Below are 24,919 nucleotides of genomic sequence, written 5' to 3'. Positions count from 1 at the left end.
ATGATGGGATTTGTTTCTAAAAGTAAAATATTTTATTAAATTGAATAACATATTCTAACATTTTTATACATAAACTAATTTAATATTTCAGTTTTTAGAAGTTTTTATTTGATTAATTAGTGAAAAATGGATAACATAATGATATGGTTGAAAACACTTCAAAAATGTGAATACAGTATGGTTGGAAGCCTTGGATAGCCCGCAGAACACAGTGAAAGGCTTCAGTACAAAACCTTTGGCCTCATGCACAAAGCGATATAAGAACAAATTTCCTCTATTTTTTTGGCAACATCCACAATTGTTCTTATTTTGTTTATACCCATTGATTTCTCGAATTCACCCATGTTTTCTTATTTTTGCTCTTGTACGCGAAAACTTAACGAGTGGTTGAGAGCACTCTTACCAAGATGAGAAAAAGACATCTTGTTTTCACGTTTCACAAATTGGTTTTCCAATGTAAGGAAACATAAGTTTAAATTTGGGGAACATGAAAAAAACACATTGATTTTAATATAATCAAATTTAGATTATTGTTGTTGTTTTAGAGTAATTATAATGATTGGATTGTTAAAATTATGGGCTAAAGAAATACTATAGGTCCATTGATCCCAATTAAAGCTTCAGTAGGCAGAATATTTTTGGCATCGTTGGGCAAACATTCCATAATAACCATTCAGCATATTGTAATTCAAGTGTTCTGAGAGAAAACTAGACTTCTGCACCTCGTCATGGCTCTGTTTTCAGACGTTAAAAAAATTGAGCCTGTGACGGGAGACTTTGGCCAATCACAGGTCATTTCAGAGAGAGAGCGTTCCTATTGGCTGTTCATTCAACGGAGGCAGCTGTCAATCACTCACAAACTCCGATCAAATGATCAAACTAGGCAGCGCTGATCAAATATGAATTAATATTCTGTCACTGTAATGCCTATTTCTCTCCTCAAATGTTTTCAGAAACATCTTGTAGTGTACTGTTTAGCTGTAAAATGAGAAAGTTTGCCAGGTCACAAACTTTCAAAAGAGAATGTTGCTGCATGAGGCTCCCTGTCTCCTAAAAAATCACATTTATTTACTACTAATTTACAAAAGAAAAGGTTTTGAAAAAATGTTAAGACCACGCATCACAGTAAGTTTTTTATCAACATAATGAGGAAAACATTTTCATGAATGTATAATTTTTCATGAATGTATCTTCTGTCACAAAATGGTAATACTGAACATACATCGCAAAACGTATCACTTACACACACATTTCATTTGTTTCTCTACAATATCCACTCATGGCAACTCTGTGTCAAAGCCTGAGACAGGATGTGTTTACTTTTTCAATATTTAAACAAAACAACGATCTATCCATAACCTTAATCTATAGGAGTCTATCCACACCTGGGGTGCAGGACGGGGACTCTGGTGTTTTAGTCATTTAGTAGTATATAAAGGTGATTTTAGGAGACAGTTTAACATGCAAGAGAAGTGACTAATTTCCTCGTTATCCCCTTTCGACTTCAAATTGCTAATCAGTCTTTGGAATAGTTTTAAATTTCACGCAGCACATCCAGGATATTATCACACACAGAATACTTTGTCATTGTCTTTCTTGTCAAAAGGCAGTTTTTCAGTTCAACTTTTTATTCAGACCCTTTGGTGTATTGTGGCCTATCTTCATGCCAGAGTTACAAAGGTCAGTGTGAATGAGATGTCACATTCTTTTCCATTTCAAAAGGGCTGCAATTTACAACTTTACCCATTGTCTATGCACTTGATGCTCCATCCCTGCAAGGTTGTGCTTGGCTGACAGATTGCTCTGAGAGATTACAATCTTTCCCCCACAGTCACATTTTAACCATAGGTACCTTCATTCCGGCTGTGTGGACCTGTTGGAAATCGGTTTGCTTCTGTGATGTACAGGATAGCGGGATTGTAATCATGGTGAAGAATTGATAAATATTATAGAAAAGACAGCCTCTTGTCATGACAGCTATGCAGCACATTAGAGTGCTCCATCACATCCTGAGCCAGGGGCCGGCAGACAGGCAGCCAGACAGGAATGCTAATGAGCTGTGTGGTTTGGAAGAGTGTTGTTTGGGTCCTAAGAGCCTGTAGAGACCAAGCCGTCTGAAAACAATCTATTTTCACAATGAGCCTCTATGAACCACACATTGATTAGCGTAAGGTTCAAGTAATAATAGATCTGCACATCTATTTTTGTCTCCCTATTAACAACACAACTTTAGTTTTTATTTCGGGAGAGCTGAATATCTTTTTCTTTGTAAAATCCAGTGTTTGTCCAAGAGTGTCTTCTGAAACACAATTATTTTCTGAGTATCACTCAGCAGTCTAACACATAATATTTAATAAAATATAGAAATTCTATATTTTCCAAAGCCAAATTTGGCATGGTTGTAGATTAGAATAACATGAGTATAATAACATAACATAACATAACATAACATGTGATCTGCAGAGTCACAACAGCAGCAAAGGGGACAGACAAACAAAAAGAGGCGTCAGTAAAAATCTGAACATATAATAATAAGTAAACAGTAAAAAAGAAAAATATGATATTAATAATAGTAGTAAAAATATAGGGGTAGACAGACATTATTGCACATGAAATATTACATTTTGATATTGTACATGATATGGATATTGCACAGTGGTATACATTGATATTGCACAAGAATTAGTGAATCAATGTTTTTTTGGTGTGTGCAATCTATTGGGAGCAAAACATAAGAAGATATGTTATTGGCCACATTAAATACTAATTGATAGTGTTTCATACTCTCATTATCAGTTTTATACAATTACTAAATGCTCATTTATGTTGTATTTTTGGGGTAAATTGGTTGCAGTCTGGGCCAAAAAGGATTTTGACTTAGAAATCCTGGTGAAATGGAAGATTTTTCATTATTATTATTATTTATTTTTTTCAGCCACTTTGTCATGGTGTAACAATGGCTTTCAATTGCATGTGAGAAACAGCATGCTAATTTGTTTTTTTTTGCCACCAATATAACACTTCCTGTAAAAGGAGATTCAGGCACTGATAGACAGTATTGTTTCCAGGCTGGCTCTATAAAGTTTTCTTTTATTCTCAAATCACAGACCAGGAATTGTGCTGTGAGCAAATTGACAGAAGCTTTAGAAAAAATATCAAGCGGTGTAAGCAAACTGAAACTTCTGTGGGATCGAAATGGATGTGTGTTCTACAAAGAAATGTACTTAGCCCTGGGTCTGTTCACGCAGCTTCGGACTGCTGATAACCTCGTTTCTGACTATTCAGCCTGTAATGAGAAGCTCACATCTCACAATGATGAAGAAATATTGTGTTAATGTGGCAAAACCAGGCGATTTCCTCATGAGATACTGTAATTGCTAAACACCAGTCTGTATCCTCTTTCTCTTTCCCCTCGTGCTTGCCCTCTCTCTGTGGTAACTCTATCTCCATCTGTTCATTCTAGGTTTTTCAAGGGTGTGGCCAGCCGAAGCCATCAGGGATCGGCAGATCTGCACGTGGCATCTCAGATGTGTTCAGTGCTCGCTTCAGACCCTACACCCCCGAAGAGAGGCCGACCACAGCGGCTGGAACAAGCCTGGATAGACTGGTATGTACAGAGACGACATAAACAATATTGTAAACTGCGATCGGACAGTCTATGAAGCAGTGATTCTCAAAGTGGGGTCTGTGGCACTCAGGGGGTCCGTGAAAAGTTTTTAGATTCATTCATTTAAATTATCATGATATCATTATTTTTTTTTTCAATGAAAAATATTTAATTTTTTAAATCTACAGTATAATCTGCCCAGTTGTGAGGACACAGAATACATTTATCTTGTATTGTTCTTTCACATAGAAGTGTAAAAAATAGCCTACGTCAAATTATTCAAGGGACATACATGAGGGGGTCCTCGGCTGAAAAAAGATTGAGAACCTCTGGTATAAAGAAATCAATGAATTGTTAAATAAAATAGAAAAAAAATAACTTGAATCAAACTTTAAAGGCCATTTTGGTTTGTATTTATAGTGTTAAATGGGAAAAAAGAATAATGGTAAATGATCCAAATGAACAGGATATAAAATAGGCATTTATTCTTAGAGAGAGATAACTGTATAGTAGAAAGTAATCTAGGGTCAGATCATTCAGAAAACCAATACATTCCTAAAATAAATCTCTAATTGTTGGGCTTTCACTTTGAAGCCTACTTAAGTCTGAAGCAACCAATTCATGATGGTTTTATTGAAAGAGTCTATATTCTACCAGAAAATGAGGCTGAACATTTCCTTTCTCGCTCTGTATTTTATCAGATCAACTGATTTTCAGAAGTGTGTTCTTGAAATATACTTGGTGTAGGGCAGCAGACTGAGCTTAAGGCCAATTTACCAGGGTTCAAGTCCAAAGGCCAGAAAAAAATCATTGTAAATCCATGTTCATGTAGTCCATGTACACCTGCCAGTTCTGTGTGTCTTCCACAGAGTTGAGCTATTTTCGTTTCTTACACTCTCAGTGCCAGAGGTTGTAGAAAGTACATGCTTTGCACTAACCTTGTTGGATGTAATGTTTCAGATAGATTCCTCAGATTGTGTTTTGCTGCAGGAAAAGAGCCATTAGAACAGATTGTCAAATGAACTTAATCACTAAAAATGTGACCTGTGCCATATCCCAGAATTTCCTGCTCTGAGAATCAGTCTAGAGGAGGCAAAAACAGTTTCAAAATCCACCCACCAAACTTCAGGATGATGACAAATCCTAATTAATGCTATAAAAAGATCCATTTCACCACCCCATGCCACTGAAATACGATGGGTAGGAGGCTGTCTGTGTCAGGCTCCAGTATATAGCAACACAGAGGCCATCAAGTTGACAAGGTGTTAAATGCCCACAAGTCGCCAAGTCATCTTTTCCCCTTCTGCTACAAAATGTATGTTGTTGTGATGTCTCTAGGTGTTAACAAGGACCTAAGAGATATCACATTTTATTAATTTAAAAGGAGTACATTATGCCATAAGCATGTTATTTTTTCCATGTCAGTCTGTATTATTGCCGTACATGTAAATGTCAAGCATGGACTGATAATTAAAGCAAACATCTGTGGTATAAGCAACAATAATGAGTTACACACAGTGTGGCATTTTAACCGTATGATACGCTGTTAGTCCTTTTAATAATAACACACCATGGTGTCTTGAAAACCCTTAATAGATTTGTCCCTTTAACAAATGTGTTGTGTTAGTGTTGTGAATAAATTACACTGAAAGACATTCAGTGGAATAACAACATGTCAGGCCATGGATTGGATATTATTAAACCATATTTTTTATGTCACCACCAATTTGTCCTTTGACCAATCCATTTCACAAATGATTCATTATGTAATCCTCTGTCCAATTGGCAAATCCATTTATTAAATACATTATTGTCCTTTTAAATAAAAGGCACAGTTGATAATCTTCTGCTGTACAAGTTGTTTGACAGGATTAAAATGGAAAATGTGCAGGAGCAGAGAAGCAGATTAAAAGCTGCAGAGCGTCGGTCTCTGTAAGTAGTCTATGCTCTCCAAATTCTAGCTGTAACAGTAAGATATAAACACGTTAAGTGCACTGCAATGGTTATGTGAAACCAGATCCTTTAAAATGTTATTCTTTAATTCAACATCTCTTTATAAACAGGGCTTGTTTGCAGAGGCGATTCTAGGAATAGACCTTTAGGGTGGCTCAGCCGCCAATGAGAATGTGCTAATGTTTCGATAATGGGGGGGAAGAGGGGACACTTATTAAGCGGGGAGTCTGGGGGTTAACACTTCATTTCCTGCATTTTGGTGAATTTTTATACACCAATTTCTGCCTTTTCTGCATCAAGTTATGGTGGAAATGTCTTTATTTATGTAAAGGAAAACACTAAATTCAGGCGCTATGTGATAATAGAGAGGTGAAGTCATGAACCATGATGGGACCTTATTTCAGAAAAAAATATGAACGGCGAGAGACAAATAATTTGTTTTAACCCATTTGAATTGCTCCACGAATTACACATATGATGGTTGTCAATTTAAAACATAATTTTGCAAGTCAAGAGCCTCAGTTTGTTGTAAAACTGTTGAAGTTTTCAGTTTTTACGTGTAAAAATACGTAATTAGAAAGACTACTCACCTAAAAGTTGCGTAAGTGACGTCACTCTAACTGAAGTTACGATGCCGGGTCTCGCTCGTTCTTTCGCTTCCTGGCTGATAAAAAGACCAGGAGTCGCAGGATAAAAAACACCTGGTAAGAAAAAGTTTCATTTATGCGTGGTCATAACTAAGTTGGCAAGCTAGATAGTGTTGGTGACGTATATTGTGCGACACGAGGGATGTAGTTCACTGAGCAGTTTCACTCAAAACTAAATGATACTACGACAAACCTACGACAAACTGTGACTTTCTTGACTTGCAAAATGATCTTTTAAATTGACAAACAACATATCTGTGATTCATGGCGCAATTCAAACGGGATAAAAAAAATATTTTGTCTTTTTTCCGAAATAAGGTCCCATGGGGTCCACCGGAAGGGGAGCAACTTTTCCTCTCTTTTCAAAATATTAATACAAATAAAATGGAATATAATGGTGTAAGGCTCTCAGTCATTCTGTATGGCTTTTTTGGTCATTTTATACAGTGACATGTAGTTTCAAAAATGGTCTCACTATGTGTAATACCGACTATGGGGACTAACATCATCACACATGAATACAATTGGGCTCATTGGATCCACAAGTCTCAGCTTTCCAGTCATACCCAATGTATGTAATTCCAAGACTGTTTAGAGATACAGTATGCAGAAATATTCAAACACATCATTTTTAGTATAGGCGAAAATAACACATTTATATTACATTAAAAAAAACGTTTTTTTGTCCAAAACGGCATGTGATTATCATAAAGTGGGCACATCTGTAAAGGGGAGACTCGTGGGTACCCATAGAACCCATTTTCATTCACATACTGTATCTTGAGGTCAGAGGTCAAGGGACCCCTTTAAAAATCACCAGGCCAGTTTTCCCTCGCCAAAATTTAGCCTAACTTTGGAGCGTTATTTATCCTCCTTCTCGACAAGCTAGCATGAAATGGTACCAATGAATTACTTAAGTTTTTTCTAGTTTCATATGATACCAGTATCTTCACTCTAGCGTTAAGTCTGAGTCTGCTACAGCCTCTTAAAAACAGTAATGTTGGTGGTCTCAGAGGGTTTGATTATTTTTTAATGAATTTGGATGATGAAGTTTTTAGATGAAATTAAAGTGTCTCAAAGAGTCTCAAATCACCCCTGCTTGTTTGAAAAAAAATAAATCAAACCAAACCTTCTTCTTTGCTTCATTACATACATATTAAAAAAAAGTGTGAAAGGAAAAGAATACTAAAAGGCTAAAGCACATTTAGAGAGAATCCACAGGTTGCACCTTCTTTAATAATTAATCTTTACATGCTCTCAGGCCAACTTCTTGTAAAAAATGGGGGAAAAAAAGTCTTCTAAGAAAAGTAAAAGTTGCTCAGAGTAACTTCTTAATCACACCTCACTCCTCTTACTCTGTATCTGTTTCGCTAAGCAGAGCTGATTGTATTGAATGAATAACTACTGTCATTATTAGTCTAATTCTCTATGTAACGCTGCTGTTTGTATGCTGGTCCCAATTTTTGCATTGATCAAATTTGATGGCAGCAGATTTTTAAACAGATTTCACAGCAGAAAATTCATTGTAGATAAAAAGGTTTGAGGTACTAAATCTCATAGTGAGATGAGGCTGGTGGATGGAGCGCCATTAATCATTTAACTTTTTGCTTCACTAACTAATAGACATCCTTTTGCTGCTATTCTCTCTCTCTCTGTCTCTCGATTTCTCCGATGTCCAATTAAATCTCTTTCTTCTTCATTTCTCTGCTGCTGCTCCCAGAGGGTTGTGTGGAGGACAATGCAACACAGCGTAAGCCTTCCATTCCTCCTCTTTCACCAAGTCATCTGTCTTGTGGTGTTTTAATCAACCGCTTCTTTGCATTATTCAAAGTTGATATTGATTGCTTGTTTGTGACATGGATGTTTATTTACTTTGGCTGAATTATTTTTGGGTGTTTTTTAGTCTGGAACTGAAGCTGCTGAGGTCAATATTTATAATTTCTCCATTTCTTGTTTTGTCTAATATAATTTAGCTTTTGCAGCATGGTGGTTCTGTGGTTTGGACTGGTATTGCCTTACAGTGAGAAAGTTCCTCCTGTTTGAACTTAGCGTTTCCTCTTTGGGTTTCCTTCAGGTTTTTCCCACCATCCAAAGACATGCAGCTTAGGTTGATTGGAGACTTTAAATAATTTGCCCATAGGTGCGATCAGCATATGTTAGCGTGTAACCCTGTGGTGACCTGTAAGAATCCTGAGTGTTTCCGTGCTTTTATCCCCAGTGCATGCTGGGATAAGCTTATGCACCAGCTGTGATGTAGAGAAAGAAACAGAGTGTGTTTTTGCATGTTGTTGTGTATGAATGTTTATTAATTGATTGTCATTAATAAGGAGAATCTGAAGGATTTTGTTGAGCAGGGTTTCTGACTATTTTAATCATAGCTTTTAATCTTTTAATAATCTTTTATGACATCTTGAATATGTCAACTGTTTCTATGAATGCTTTTGCAACACTCAGTTGATCTGTCAAACAATTTGTCAGTAATCATAAGTGCAACATAAACTGTTTAAGACTATGATAACACGCATTGAAATACATTGTTGTAAACCTAACTAAGTAGTTTTGTTGCCTAAACCTAACCAAGTCAATCTTTTTCTCAACCTAAGTAGTTTTCTTTTGAAATGACTAGAGTGGAAATTGATAGGTGCGTCACATGTTGCTAGACATTCGTAGGAAAATGCATGAAAAATAAGTTGTTGAAAGTCGTGCTGAGCTTTACCAAAGAAAAAGGGATTTGTGTCTATGTACACAAATCAAATAGATTACATTCTGTGACTATTTCACCCACTGCCGTGAGACTGTGTTGGCAGTACATGTGGTGATTATAGTAGTACTTATTTGCTTCTTCCTAAAGTCTTCAAACCTTGGACACAGAAGGCAGGATTTATGTGCATGAAATCTCTGGGCAACATTTCTGCGTTACACTCCCAATAATTGGGGTCCGATCTGCTAAGGCAGCAGCTTATTCCATAATCAGTGACTGAGACCAACTTCTGCACACGTTCTGAGCGCGACGGAAAGGTCAAAAGTGCAGTTCAGTGGCGGGTTTTGTCTGAGATCAGCTAGTCTGATAAAAACATTGAATGGCTTCAGGCACAGGAACAGGGAGCGAAAGGTTTAGTAAATATGTTACCGTTGAGCACTGAGGTTTATGACTGACTGTAAAGCTCTCCGTCATCACTACTCCTTATATATTTACTCAAGTGTTTTGCTCTCAAATCCATCTTGGTCTGTTTTCGGGTGATTTGAACTAATGCATCTCTAATATCCCAGTCTGTCATCTGCATCTCAGATCACAACTGAATTAGATACGAGTGCTTACATACCGTCTAATCCTCTTCCTTTTCCAGCTCACTGCTAAATGATTTAAAGCTGGTGGGTTTATTATAAAGAGTCGACTGTATGTAAGAGTTTTGTATACTGTAAATACACCTAGTAGTACAGGTTTAAACAGCCTAGTCAGGTTTTATGTGCGTTGATATATGATTGGCTGGGTGTGTTTTGCATCGTCTGTGATTCTTAATTTAAGTGAGATTACTGGACTATCCCCCATACAACTGAATCCTAATTAACTGCATGATACTGTATAATGTATATTAATGGTGTGGCCCTACAGTGTTTACACAGAAATCTGTCTTTCTGTGGTGCTGATTCATCACTGGGACTGAATGACCTTCTCCCTCTAATTCAAAGGAAAGCTTCTCTTGGACTCAGAGAGGGCTGATCTACTGTCCCTCTACTGTATATAGCACTGAACAGAGATTCAGTTTATTTGATAGTTTGTGTTCATATTGTGGCATACTGACATGTTTAAAAAGATCATGAAATTGAAGGCAGCCCACAGAGGCTGTGATGTTTAATTAAATAAGATAGATTTCTTTTTTTTACATCAGCTACAAACCCACTGCTAAATCTGAAAACTTAACATTATTGCACGACGTGATCTGACTGTGTTACCAACACGTTCTCATCCCAGCTCGTCATATACTGATGCTTTGTCGGGACCCATCTATGTCATTTTCGCTCACAGTAAACACATGCTTAATGTTGTGAATTAAACAAAACCACTTAGTTAGGTTTTGGACAAAACAACATGATTGGGCTTAAAATTATGTTTGCACAGTGAAAATGTGACTTGACGTTGTGAGCATGGGACACGAACAAACAGCTGATTGTAATATATAACTGCGGTCTCCTGGATGGAAGCCCTGTGTTTGTTGGACCCATCCACCTCCCCTCCCGCCCACCCTGTGTGTCTCTTTTGGTCTTTAAACTACATCACCACAGCACTTTCCCTGTGGGTTTACAGTGTCTGCGATGGGATTACATTGTAGTTAATGGAAAGCCCGGTGCATCTTCTCGGTGTTCGATACCGCCACACAAGGCACCCTTTAGCGGCAGTATCGAACGCCTCTGGCAGTGACAAAAGCGCCGTTATTTGATTCCCTGGGAATGAGAACTGACTGTGTTACGTTGTACATGTGGCTGAGCTCATATTTGTTACATTCTTAGCCATGCTAGTGGCATGGCTCTAGGAATTGCATTATCAGTCGGTCGATCCACCACTTTGGTCGCGACTGAAATTTCTCAACTATCGGATGGATTGCCATGAAACTGTGCGCAGACATTCATGGTCCCCAGAGGACGAAGCCAACTGACTTCCCCTGACTTTTCCTGTGGTACCATCTTTTCAGCTCTTTGGTTTATAACTCAGACTCCGCCTTAGTTGTACTTTGGGTTTAGCTCCAATGAGCAAATGTTGACATGCTACACAGTAAACTAAGATGATGGACATAGTAAACATTATACCTGTTAAGTATCGGCTTGTTAGCTGATGTTAGCATTTAGCTCAAAGCACTGCTTTGCTTAAGTAAAGCCTCACAGAGCTGCTAACATGGCTGTGGACCCTTAGCCTCATTCTATAAAACACCACCATTCATTTGAAGACACTGATGAATATGATGCTCAAAATAATGTAAGCATGTAATAGTAAGTAACCTAACTCTTCCTTTTGTTCATCACAGTCGTTATTCACTGTTAAGAAAATGAATGTGATCATTATACAGTATAGTATTGGATGTCGTGTCTAGAAGGGAGCCTGCAGACTGTGAAATCTGATCTGAGATCTGCAAAACCTTGCAAAAACTCTCAAGAGACTCGCTGCCCGACGATCAATGCCTAACTTTAACAATCTCGCAAGAGTTTACCCAGTTTGTAGGCTCCCTTCTAGGCACTACCAGTATGGGAGCTTATCCTCCACCACATTTATATTCCGCGGGTGTTGAGCGGAAGTCCATACCTAACATTTATATTCTTCATTTATTTTGCCAATGATAAGCAGATGTCTGATGACACAAATCTGACAGAAGTGACATTGTTCTCTGTCAGCTTAAACTAACATTGCTGACAGGACATTACTGTCAATTTCTCCATTACACAAATGCTCGCACAAGAAATGTGATGGATGTCCTGAGGAGAATCCATTATTGATTTATTTGACAGATTTCTAAACATTTTGAGCCTCTCTAATGGGTTGTTTGTTGTTGAGCACTGTTGAAATGGGGAAGCAGTTGGGAAGAAAGTAAATCAGTCATTAGCAGTGGCCAGGCCTTTCTCCACGCTCCATTTCTCGTTGCTTTAGCGGAGCGGCGGGGCCAGGAAACGATCTGGCAACGACCATTTTTCTTAGGAAGTGTAAAATAAATGATCAGTGTTTTATTTCTTCAATCAATCACAGTAATCCAGTGTTGATGGGCACCACCTATGTATGCTTTAGTGTGCATTAGTTATTGTAGCCACGCTATACTGAGAGGACTAAAGGGTTTTATGGAGATTTAGGGAAACACATTCTGAATTTGAATGCATGGAAAGAAACCCAGACCCGAACATCCCTCAGCTTCTGAATGGGAGTAGAAATCTCTATTCCCACATGAAAGTTTCTTCCCACCAGAGTAATCAGTCATTGAGAAATCACTCCGCCCAGTGCAATTGCAAACACAACTGCCAATTATGACCAATGGTAACACAGCCAAATTGGTTAAATCCATGAGTCATGCCATAAAATGGATCCAGTTATAGCTCTAATGAAATTCTGGCATGTAGTGCAGATCGACTCTCTACAGTTTTTCTCTTTGATAGCCACAATTTCTGTGTAGATCAGCAAGCAAAAAAAGAACAAGTGTTAAGACCAGTTAATCACACTGGCATGCTAATTCCGTAGACTGGGCATGCTGAGCTAATGTTTTAGCAGCAGTAACAACCACGGGGTGTGGAGTGCTGTGGGGCTTTCTAAACTCTACATTACATTGTGCTGACAAAGTTCTGGGGGAAATATACTTTGTGGTGTCAGAAGTTGACTACATTTTTAGATAGAATGACTCTGGCTGTTAGACAATGTAAGAGGGTCACCTAAGAACTTGGTACTCATGTTACCTATGAGTAAGACAAGTTATGTGTTGTGCTACAGTTTGTAATATTATACCTTCTACTAAATTGATTCCAAATCAATTGGTGCTCCTTTTTTTGCTCTATACTGTTCTTGTCCGCATATAATCTCTGCTGTGTACTCTGACTGTTCTTATTATAGCTCAAGATGTTCACAGCTGTTTCAGATAGTGATGTGAACTTACTGGCTTTGGCTTGAGAGAAGTGAGAACCACAGATTGATGTTGTGCCCCGGCTCCAACAACACAACTACACTGTAACAAATTAGATGGAAGTTTTCTGTCTGTTATGGTGGTTTTAGTGGCCATAGAGTGGTGCAGGGATGACGCATTTTTTTTAGGCCTGGTTCCTTCGACAAAAAGCCAATGGGACTTTTTTATTGGGTTTTGGATTGTTGCGGAAAATGAGCTCTGTGGCAAACAAATGTTTATGACACTGAAACGTTTTGTTCAGCAAAATAATCTTCACAACACCACTTTTATGATTTTTGAAACATAAATGCAATCACTAGAAGTAAAAAGCTAACGTTAGGCTATAAACAAACTACACCACAGTTGTATGAGCGTGAGTATGCACAACGAGGCTGTAAAGGAGGACGTGTCGGCATGATGACGTTTAGTAGTCTCATTTAGCCACTTGTTAGCAACCGCCTTTTTGAAGACATATAAGCTTTAAAATTCACGAATGGGATATTTACTGACGTATTTTATATGAGAATATTTAAAACAAAACATTAAAATCTCTTAAAATTGTGTTAACCACAGACCTTATTTTAGGTATCTAACTAAAAAGTAGGGCTGTCAATCGATTAAAATATTTACTTGTGATTCTTATCTGTTCAAAACATAGCTTAAAGGGAGATTTGGCAAGTATTTAATACCCTCATAAACATGGTAGTGCGCAAATATGCTTGCTTTATGCAAATGTATGTATATATTTTTTTATTGGAAATCAATTTACAACACAAAACAATGACAGATATTGTCCAGAAACCCTCACAGGTACTGGATTTAGCATAAAAAATATGCTCAAATTGTAACATATCAAACTCAAGCCCAACAGGCAACACCAGCTCTCAGTGTGTCAGTGTGCTGACTTGATTATGACATGCCCCAAAACTGCATGTGATTATCATTGTGATTCCTGCAACATTCTATAGAGGGGAGGAAAACATGCTGTCACGGTTTTGTGCATAAAATAGTTGCAATAAAGAAATGACTGTTCAGTGTAAATTCACTTGAAAATTGTGCCGGGGATCCTACAGTCATTCCAACACTTTGGCTGGGCTATTTTAAATCTTCATTTGAAGCCTATTAATGACGATCATAATGGGATGGTGTGAACTGGGTTGTTTCAGTTTTCACCTCCATGGCTTAATGGAGGGCGATGTATCCGTCTGTCCAGGGGTGATTCTGTCTGTCAAAAGAGATGGAAATCTGACAGAGACTGATGTGTAATCAGCCCTGCTCGCTCAACGGAGACCTGTCTGAATTAGGATTAATGTACGTGAACAGACACAACAGATCAATGTGGCCACCTTCTAATCTCTCAGTGTTTAAAGGCAGCTTCATCACTTTACATCCATGCCTTCCCCCACCTGCTTTACTTCCTCACAATCTGGGATAGTTTGCTCCTTTACATGTTTTTACTCTTCACAGTAAACAGTCTTCTTTTCAGTACCGCACACACCAACTGATGCATCAAGCAGTTAAACGTTCTTCATGGTCATAGGGGATTTTGATGCTCCAATCTCTCACAAAAACACATAATTGAGCAAAACTGTAGCTTGAAAGGCAGACCACCTCGCAGCACTCTGTGTCAGCGTGCCTGTTTCTGCTCAAAAAGAAAAAAAGAGGGTCTAGACACCTATTGTGGCAGACAGCTGCTAGGAAGATGTGCACAGTATGGTTCATGCAGCAGGAAGAGGTAAATTACAAAACCATGTTGATGTTTTCCAGTTCTTTTGCCTGGTTTCCTAGCAAGCTCTTCTAGGCTTTTGCTGCTCACTCTTCTGCAGGATTTTATACGGACAAATTCAACAGTGTTTGAAAAGTTCTGACTGTGATGGCACGAAGACTTCCTATCACATTTCAGCCCATTCTCATTCCCATGGCATAAGTTTCTGGCGCTTTGTCACGCCCATCGGTGTGATACCACTGCACAAGACACCCTTTGGTGCCTGTAGGAAACGCACCAGGCTTTCAATTAACTATAATGTAAACCAATCCATGGCAACACTAAACACTAAGAGAAAGTGATCCGGGAGTGTGGTGACGAAGTTTAAAGAGAAAAAAAGACTCACACAGGGTGGGCGGGAAGGGAGGTGGATGGGTCCAACAAAACAGGGCTTTCATCCAGGAGACCGCTGTTTGTGTCCCTGCTTTAGGTTTTGCATGGAAATAAATAAAAACTGATTTTGTGGGTTCTTATAAATCCTTGCACATCCCTGCGGAACATTCATGCGGGGGAAAAAATATTCTGACGGATCTTGATTTCAGTGGATTGCGGAAATATATGTTTGACCAATGAAATCCTTTGATCGCTGTCATGCATAATGATTAGCCCTGTGCTTCTGTTTGTTGCACGGAGAGTGTGTATTTCCATTTGTTTTTGGGATAACGGACTGTCCTATGGGACATTTTTCGGACTATTGGTGTTTCCGAATAACAATGGGCCATCCCCTCTCAACACCTAATAATGTATGACTAACACGTTAGCTAAAGGACAATCGGCCAGCAACTGGAATACGATGAAGATGATGATGTAGCTGAAATGCACTTGCTTACGTTATATATTGAACAGGGCTAACCACAACAGCTAACATTAGTGATAGCATCATATCCCAACACATTGGAACCAGTGTGCATAGTTGTCAATGCGGAAAATTCGCATGCGGATTTTCCATATTGCCGCACTGCATTTTTGCATTTCACTGGTGAGAAACGGCTTCAAGCCTCATTTTGACTTCACAAACGTAGTAATTTTAAGCCCAACCATAATGTTTTTACCTAAACCTAACTAAGTGGTTTTGTTGCCTAAACCTAAGCAAGTGTTTTTGTTTAATTAACAACCTTAAGCACGTTTATTGCGACCAAAAAGTGACGCCGAGGGGTCTGACAAAGCTTGAGTATGTGACGTTGGGATGAGAACGTGTTGCATTAACAGCCTTTCTCACCTAGACATATCATACAGTATATGTGGACTTTAAAATTTCCAAAAGCTGGCTGAGACAACCAAGCCTGAAGTTGTAAATTGTCCAGCATAGTTTACCATAATCCTTGGTACATAGACACGATAGGAACATACATGTTATCTGTTGATTGTTCAGACCTCTGCTCTTTGCACTTGGAATTACAGTATAAGTAGAGGCCTGCTGATTTTGTGTTTCCACATAAATTTAATGATGAACAATAAACCTGGCAACCAAGGGAGAGGTGCTAGAGACATGCCATTGTCGAATTTCTTTTGGGCCACTAAAGTACAGTATTGAACAGCAAAACATCTTTCCCTTGTATCTTATATAAATGTTTACTACATGGTTATATCCTGCTGCATGTAAATACCAACAGTGTGGCCAGTATGCATTGGGATGCTGTGCACTGCTGTAGTATTTTCAGTGTGCTGGCCTGGAGACAGTCTGATTAATTAACCAATCAATAGACTCTGTCATATAGCAGTGAGTGAAATCGCCAACAGAACCATCTCTGTTGCCATTATTCATACATTTCCTCAAAGAAAACCTGAAAACCTGAAAACCTGCACCTGCAGGGACCAGTCTTTACCCGCTCCTCTAGCACACAGTCTTGGCACCACATTATCTTCAGTTTCAGTGTAAATGAGAGTCATTTCCCATCTCAAGCTAAATTTGGGCCCAAACTGGTCCACCGGACCTGGCTGCTTTACCATGTGAGCAGCTTGTCTGTCGACGCTGCCAAAAAGCCACAGCATGTACTGGAATCTGCCTCAGCTCCTGCCTCGCTGCTCGTCAGAAGGCTGTTTAGCCCACCACTGTTTCCCATGACATAGTGTGGTTAGCACGCCTGCCTAAAGGTAGAAGGTGTTTACCTTGCTCCAACACAGCAGAGCCTTTTGAGCTAAACTCCTCTATGTGGGTAGGCAGGCAAGCTGAAATAAACCACAGTGTGTCCAACGAAATCCTATTAAGTGCATTATTCAAAGCACTGAATCACAAAATGCAGGGCCATTGTGTTTGAGGTAAGCTAACCCAATCGCTATGAGCATAACGAGGAACTGACCGTTTTGTGCTGCTTCCCTTTGGAGGTTTTCCTACTTTTTTAGAATACATCTTAACCACGTTTTGTATAGTTTAAATCCCTCAGTGCAGAGGGACTGGTTCAGTCCACAATACCACTAAAGTGGCTCCTGTTGGTGTCCATGTGACCTAGAAACTGGAGGACTTGTAGTGATCCTGCAGTCTATCCTTGCATATTTATCAAGATTACATCACTCTAAACTCTGGTTAAGACTGATCAATACAGCCATTCTTTCCAGAAGTGCAACAGTGTCTGCTTCATTTATGTGCCATTTCTGTTTGTGCCAAGATGACAGAAGCTTACTTTGCTCAATGTGCTTCATTATGGATGCTAGAACAGTGTCCGGGTCTATTCCGTCTCGCTTTTGTGCATTTGGATGCAGTGTCTTTGTGTGATGATAGGGCTGCTGGACACTTGAGTAAAGAAGACATCCAAAGGAACAAGTCAGGCTCAATTCAGTTGTTTTTGTGCCTGTAACTAGCCCAGGGTCAATCAATACTGATGCCATCCCCACTATAAATTATTCATCCATTTCCATTCCTGCTTATTACTGTTGTACTGATGAAGAGGTTTGAGTCTGTTCCAGTATGCACTGGACATTCGCCAGTCAATTTATGGCCTAACACATGAACACATTTGCATTTTTGACATTTAAAGTCTCAATGAAAAGTCAAATTAACACCCACATGCAAGGGATTTAAAATCATCCGTTCCATAAATTATAGAAGTGTGGAACTGAATATTTTTATCATTTGGGATTTGGGATTTAATATTGGTGGATACCAATGTCATATGCTGAACACTGCTGAATAATTATACTGATTTTATCTATTTATTTTTCTTGCCAGTCCAGATGTTAATTCATGCATTAATGCTTTTTACTGTATCTATCAAAACTTCTTTATAAAGTTGCTTTAGTAACTTTACCTTACAGAGAAGCATCTGTTTAGAAAGCCTTTTCCCCCAAACGGTGTGTTTACCCTTGGGATGGGACACAAAACCAGCTGTGTATGAAACTTCCATCTGTGCTTACATTAGTCAGGTCACGGTTTGCTTAGCATGAATGTGCTGTGCTAAAACTGCTTAGTACCCTTATCATCGGAGGTCCAATTTTACTGCTTTATGGTAAATTAATTCAGTTGTGCCCAATAGAAAAGTTTACATATCAAAGACAAAAAAAAAAAGATATATTATTTAGGTTTAGCTAGCGTCTTCCATGCAGATGTAATGAAGAACGACCTTGTTTATTTAGGGAGACATGGAGAGGACATATCATGCTCATTTACAGGTTCATACTTGTATTTTAGGTTTTTACTAGAACATGTTTACATGCTTTAATGTTCAAAAAGCACTTTATTTTTTATCATACTGTCTGTCTGAATATACCTGTATTCACAACTCGTTGTCACTCCCAACTCATCATATACCGCCGTTTGGTATGTGCCCCTCTGCACTGGATATCGACTCATGGAGTCGCCCTTTAGCGGCTGTAAGCAATGAACCAGGCTTTCAACTAACGCCACGGATGGGTCAAACAAACACAGGACTTTCAACCAGGAGACCACTGTTAGTGTCCTGTGTGAAACTAAAAGTAGTTTTTCTCACATGAGTCACATGGTCGCTGGTCCCGTTAGCCATTAGTCACTCGGTAGTCGAGTCATACGTCAGTGAAGTTAACATAAACCATGACAGTTTCCTAACCCTAACTAAGTGGTTGTGTTGCCTAAACCTAATTACCTGTAAAAACGGAAGTTGATTTTGAAAGGACACTATGCGTGTATAAAGCATATATTGACACATCGTCCCTGGTCCGTCCAAAAGTAACACAAGAGGGGTACCCAGTGCGTCAGTCTCTGACGCCAAGGGCATTGACCAAACAGCGGTATTTAACGAGTTGGGAGTGAGAATGTGTTGGCCTTACCCTCTGTCTGAAACGCTCCATTTTAGCGCCTGTCTCTTTAAGCTCCCCTCCCAAAAAAAGCCCAGTCAGCTCTGATTGGCTTGTGAGAAAAATATGGTGCACCTTTCTAAAGGTAGTTCTCAAGCTGTGGGCAGTATATTCTAATGGGCCTGCTTGTGACATAGGAAGGGGAGCCAAATCTGAATGGCTTGTTCAATCACATGTTTTCTGATTTCAGCGGTCAACAAAAAAACTGTCTGGGTTGTCTTATTTCACAGTTTGTGGGTTTGTATGTACTCCAGATACCCCAATTTCATATGAACCCTTTAATGCCTCATGCATTATAACGCTCTCTATTAAGCGCATTCATTCAGTTGGAGACAATAACAGTTTGGGAATATACATACAAGATTCATACTTTGTCTCTCAGTGTACCTTCATATCTGTGGTTTTCTATTGGACCATTGAAGAGATACCTGAGGTAAAATGTCTCCCAAGCTCAGTGTTGTGTCTCCCCTGTGGGGTTTCCCTATAAAAGTTTCATAGGTCTTTAAGGGAAGGGTTGGTGTGTGTGCTGTATATGTATGTGTGTGTGAGTATATAATCCATCAAAACAGGATTGTTGGTATTGAGGTGCTAGAAATGACGGCATGTGTTTCATTCGCCTGTAGTTCATCCTGGAAGCTAATCAAGTCGTTATCTTAGTGTTGACCCTTCTTTTCTCTATCTTTGATTTTCTGCCTGAATTATAAATCGTTTAGAGATTTGGAGTCCCTCAGCAGCAGCATCCTTCCAGACCATGCAAAGACTTCTAAAGGGACAGGTGCTTTATTGGCGCAGTTGTTTTTTCCCCAAAACTAATTGCTAGTATTAGCATACAGGAAAAAGTAAAATAATATATCAGAATATTTTTAAAAAAGCTTCCAAATGCAAATGTGTAACTGTTTGTCTACCCATACAGCATTTTATACAAAGAATCACAGCAAATTTAATAAACTTCATACAATTCACAAAGGAAATCTGTGTAACAAGGTTAGCCAGTGCGCTGGCATATTTTCATTTATTTCTTATTTTTAATGTAAAGTAACCTGAGATCAATTTGTCACAAGAAAATTCTCAAAACATTTCAAACTTCATTGGAAACAAGTGGGGACATTTCAGCCCACTCACCATTTTTATCCAGTTTAGGAAAAAACATTTTAAGAGTTTAAACGAATATTGTGTTGCCAAAGTTAGTATTATCTTCATAAAACATTGATGTGAACTTTTTAATCAATAATGACCTGATCTTTTAAACTTTCCATACTTTAACACAATTGAAAAAAAGTTATCTTTCAGTGGGCTACAATTTAACAATATTAACATTCGTCAGTGGTGTTTCACAGTGTATTCAATATTGAAATTGAAAAATAGAGCAAAGGTGAAAAGGAACACTTCAAATCAGAAAGCCTCGCTGTAGTTCATGGGTGCTGCGTACACACACATTCATTGATATTGGTGTGAAACTGCAAAAGCAAGCAATCCGCCTCTGCTCAATATCTGTGTTCAACCAGAGCAGGACAGGGCACCTGCTCTGCTGCATGAGAAATCATGACAAGACTGACAGAAGCTGTTGGTTATGTAAAAGGGCACTTTTTCCTATTTCATTTAAAAAATATATATATATATTTTATTTTTTAAATTTGTTTGACAGGGACGGTGCACAGCTTCTTAGCTGTACCAGAGTTAGCGGCTGTTATCAGGCCATTAAATAGGCGCTCTCAGCCGCTATAAGCACCATAGATGTGGATCATTAGGGGCCCACTGCACCTACTATGTTGTAAAAGTGAAACTTAAAAGCAACACGTTCTAACATGTTGTAAATTGAATGAAACGTCACCTTTTCAACACAAACAAAACGGCTATTTTGGGTTTAGGCAGGAAAACTACAACTTCTTTAGGTTTAGGCAAAAAAAACACTTTTGTGTTTTGTGTTTAAATAACTACAAACACAAAGACAACCACACATTGTCGGTTTCACTATGGATGCAAACTCCAGTCTCCAGGGTGAAAATCCTGTGTATTGTGTCCCATCCATCATCCTCGACCTCCACCCCTTATGGAGTTTCACACTGTCTAAACTATAGAACCTGTCCTCCACTTCTGCTCCTGTCATAATTGCTATGGTCGCTAGAGGTCACTGTTGTTATCTTCTATACCTTCTTTCGTTGATCTACCATGTGAATACATGATAAAACCTACTAGTGGGTGTAGTAGGCCCCTATTGACCCACATCTGTGAGGCTTATAGCGACTGATATTGCTTATTTAATAGCCTGACAACAGTCTAATCGGCTGGCTATATGGTAGTTTACATCTGTAGTCCCTGGGCAGGAAACAGAGAATGACATCTCTGTTAAGAAAATTAACACCGCATTTAGGCAGCACGACAACAACCACAATATTTCAAAACATTAAGTCACATCAAGTGTCCACCAGGCAGGTGCACTCTTGTTGGTTTCCCAGAGTTCTTCCATACTGGCCGATTTCTTGTTCTGTCCTTCTGGTCATATTTTAGAAGGTTTTATATTTCTAATCTATTCATGTGCTCGAGCCTGATTGCAGCTGATAACAACTGACCTTTTACAAGTTGAATCAAACTAGCCGGCACCATAATGCTAATTTTAAATACAATTCCTTGTCCTTGATTTGGAAAGTTCTTCACTGCTTTATAAAAAACAAGTGTGTGAGTTGATTTCTCATGGTTCTCATGAGAGGAAATTTCAGTATTTTTGTATTTAGAGTTTGTTAAACCAGCCAGCTGAAATCAATGCCATGATTAGATTCCTCATTTCGCACATTTGTGGGTCCTCATTTCTGTGCTCCCATCGAAGCTGCGTTTTTGTAGATCAGTGCCTAAAATGTAGGATCCTGTTATTGACAGATACTACATTAAATGCGACGTAATATGAGCAAATTCTTTTATGATTTTAGTGCAAATATAATTACAGAGATAATAACAAGTGCACACACATGCATACAATGCTGTAAAAATCATCAAGGTTATTGGGCAAAGCAGTTGTCATGGGGACAGGTTGTGAATTCCATACTAACTATACCTATTGCCTGTTTTTTTAATAAACAGATGTGTGGTACATGTTATTATGATTAGAAAAACCTCTACTAATTACATAATTAGCTGTAGACACGATCAAAAAATATTGCATTAAACAGTTCGCCTGTTGTGAGAGTTAGAGCCCACTGCCTTTACAGCCCCTGAAACATATTTATACATTTACTGAAGCCAAATGTTAATCTAATCCTCAGTTAAAAATAGTGGTGTGTTATGCCCCCTATAAAGCCACATCACCTTAGGTATAGGTGCTGCATTAAAATCGAGTTGTCGGTCGAAAAAGACATCTTGTGTAAAAAGAAAACTCACGTGCAAGTTCCTGCAAACTGCTCCTCTGATACCGTCTTATCCTGCTAGAAACTCTGCCTCCTTAAAAGAACTCATACTGACCTGAGCTTGTTATTTCCCACGTCAGTCGTTCTTCCACACATCTTGACATCTGCTTGTGATAACTTCTCTTGTCTGTGAGAAACAAAAAGCTCTTGGTCCTGCCACGACACTACAGCAGCAGCAGCAGCTTTCGAATCTTCTCTCCATCACCTTCACCTCGAAAAATCGAACTGCAAAACATATTTAATATTCTTGATGTAATTTCCACAGAGTTTGCAAGCTCTTGATCTCTTAGATATCTCTTTGTGCCATTACCCTGGCCTTCGCTGCTACCTACCTTGTAGTTGTCATAGACAGCATGAGCCAGTTAGAAAATTCTGCCTCTGAGCGCTGCGTTATAGAACCAAAGCATCTCCCTCATCCCTGCCAGCAGCTCTGATCATCAGTGATTCCACATTTAGAAATAGTATATCCCCGTAGATAAAACCACATTACTTCTCACATACAAACATCCAGGAGTCCACTGACTTTTAAAAAGACCACAGAATGGGGGCAATATTGCTGAAAAAGTTACGCTCAATTACAGACTTAAGATAGTTATTTTTAACATTTGAAATGTTCTACATGCAGTCCAGCTCCTGCAGACCAGTTTTGTTTTTATCCCACACTCAGTATTGAACCTATAAGGTTGTTGTCCATGTGTAGTGTCCTTGCTGGCTAATCTATTCTGGGATAACAGATATTTCTTTCAAAAAGGATGCCTGCATTGTGCCTTAGTGCTCAAGACGTATGAATGCTTAAAGACAATATTTTGCATACTCTTCACCATCAAGTCTTGCTTAAGCCATTCACTAATGATACCCATGAAATCTAAACATCATATATCATCCACTTGTTCTTCAACTATTATTAGGGTTGCATAAATAATTTGAATTTGATCAAAATTGCAATATGGCCTACTGTAATTAACAAATCACAGGAGGCGCAATATTTGTTAATGGTGAAATGTGTGTCAAAATACCACTTCAAATGAAATATTATGGTGCTGCAGAGATGTCCTGGCCGATACATCATATTCTACAGACTTAAGAAAACATATTTGTTTGGTACAGATCCCACCATCAGTGAAAATGAGAATAATGATGTAAAAATTATCATTCCCTCCAATATCGCAATTGCAATAGCAGTCAAAATAATCACAATTAGATATTTTTATTCAAAATCGTTCCTTTATACAAATGAACATGTTCTCACTGGCAATATCACTATCAATTAGAAAATAATCCAATACCTTACTCTTTCTTTAAAACAGATTGTTACACTCAATTTGGTATGCCTTGTTTATTTCATTTACATTTTTAATTAGGTACAATGAATATAAATGGGTGACGCTTGCACTAATGATTTGAAATTGTACTTAAGCTAAGCCCATAAGCTTGAAGTCAGTTGTAAATTCTTGGTTTTTTTCTTAACTCTGAAGAATTAAAACATTTCTACATAATGTTAAATATTCATGACTAAATAAGCAACGATTAAATAAGCTTTAACAAAGATTACGTTTTGGGGAAAAAAAACATCCTTTAGTATTATTTATTAAAGGAATAGTGTGTAACATTTCAGGGGATCTTTTGGCAGAAATGGAATATAATATTAATAACTATGTTTTCATTAGTGTATAATCACCTGAAACTAAGAATCATTGTGTTTTTGTTAGCTTAGAATGAGCCCTTTATATTTACATAGAGAGCAGGTCCTTATTCTCTGATTGGTGCACAGAAGTAAATTACATCATGATCCCAGCCCACCTCTAACCAGTGAGAAGAGATCAGACAACAACACAAATACAGAAATTTCTCATTTGAACTTTGGCAGAAATGTGTGTGTCCGTGTACGACCTTATTAAAACTCATAATGTAGTAAGAAGCTGGTTGAGGAAATATGTTATGAGGGCCTTTAAAGGTATTGTTTTTACCTTCAGACATCCAAGATATTATGATACGTGGCTTCATTTCACTCCGTCATGATAATTGCTACTGTGTTGACATATTTTCGGTTGTGGAATATTTGTAGATTGCAGCTATAGCTCAAAAAGCTGCAGCCAGGCTCCTTACTGCGTCTTGAATGAGGAAACACATTATCTTCCTCTTGGCCTTCCGACACCGGCTTCCTCTGAAAATCTGTATTGATTTTAATTCTATTGTTAGTATTTAAACCACGTTCTGGGCTTTTAAATCAACATGAGCCTGAACACACATTGAGATCATTTTGCAAGGCCTCGTGTGGCTGCTCCACTGTCTAGACTCAGATCAGGGGGCACTGGGATTTATCTATTATGGTCCGTAGACCCCAGTATCCTTTTATTAAAAAGACATCTTTATTTTAACCAACCTTTTGCTTTAATTTCACTGCTTTGCCATCTGCTGTTCTATATGTGCTTGTTTTAAAAGATGTTCTTGTTTTCTTTTTTTATCGTTATTCATTCTTCACGACATTGGGTGTTGTATGAGTCATTTGAAAAGACTGACAAGCTGCTGGTGCATGCTTTGGTTTCGATTAGTGCTTACTTCTTAAATACAGTGAGTCATAGTGGATCACATTGCTTTTGTGAAATCAATTAAGATAGGCTTTGTTGATGGCCCATGTGTGTCTTTGGGCA

General features: G+C 38.4%; 1 protein-coding gene across 2 annotated transcripts in view; it reads left to right on the top strand.

Moving 5' to 3' along the window:
• Nucleotides 1-24,919, top strand: part of gpc6a (glypican 6a) — a 169,172-nt gene that overhangs the window by 126,607 nt on the left and 17,646 nt on the right. Inside the window, exons 6-7 of one of the 2 annotated variants that reach the window (XM_037751508.1) lie at nt 3,464-3,607; nt 7,928-7,957. In XM_037751508.1, the coding sequence (XP_037607436.1) occupies nt 3,464-3,607; nt 7,928-7,957 (174 nt within the window). The remainder of the gene's footprint in view (nt 1-3,463; nt 3,608-7,927; nt 7,958-24,919) is intronic. The other variant, XM_037751513.1, reaches the window with a different exon arrangement.

The sequence above is a fragment of the Sebastes umbrosus genome, chromosome 2, assembly GCF_015220745.1.
Source record: "Sebastes umbrosus isolate fSebUmb1 chromosome 2, fSebUmb1.pri, whole genome shotgun sequence".
Taxonomy (NCBI): domain Eukaryota; kingdom Metazoa; phylum Chordata; class Actinopteri; order Perciformes; family Sebastidae; genus Sebastes; species Sebastes umbrosus.
Note: the sequence above shows the minus strand (reverse complement) of the source record. Positions and strands in the feature narration are given on the sequence as shown.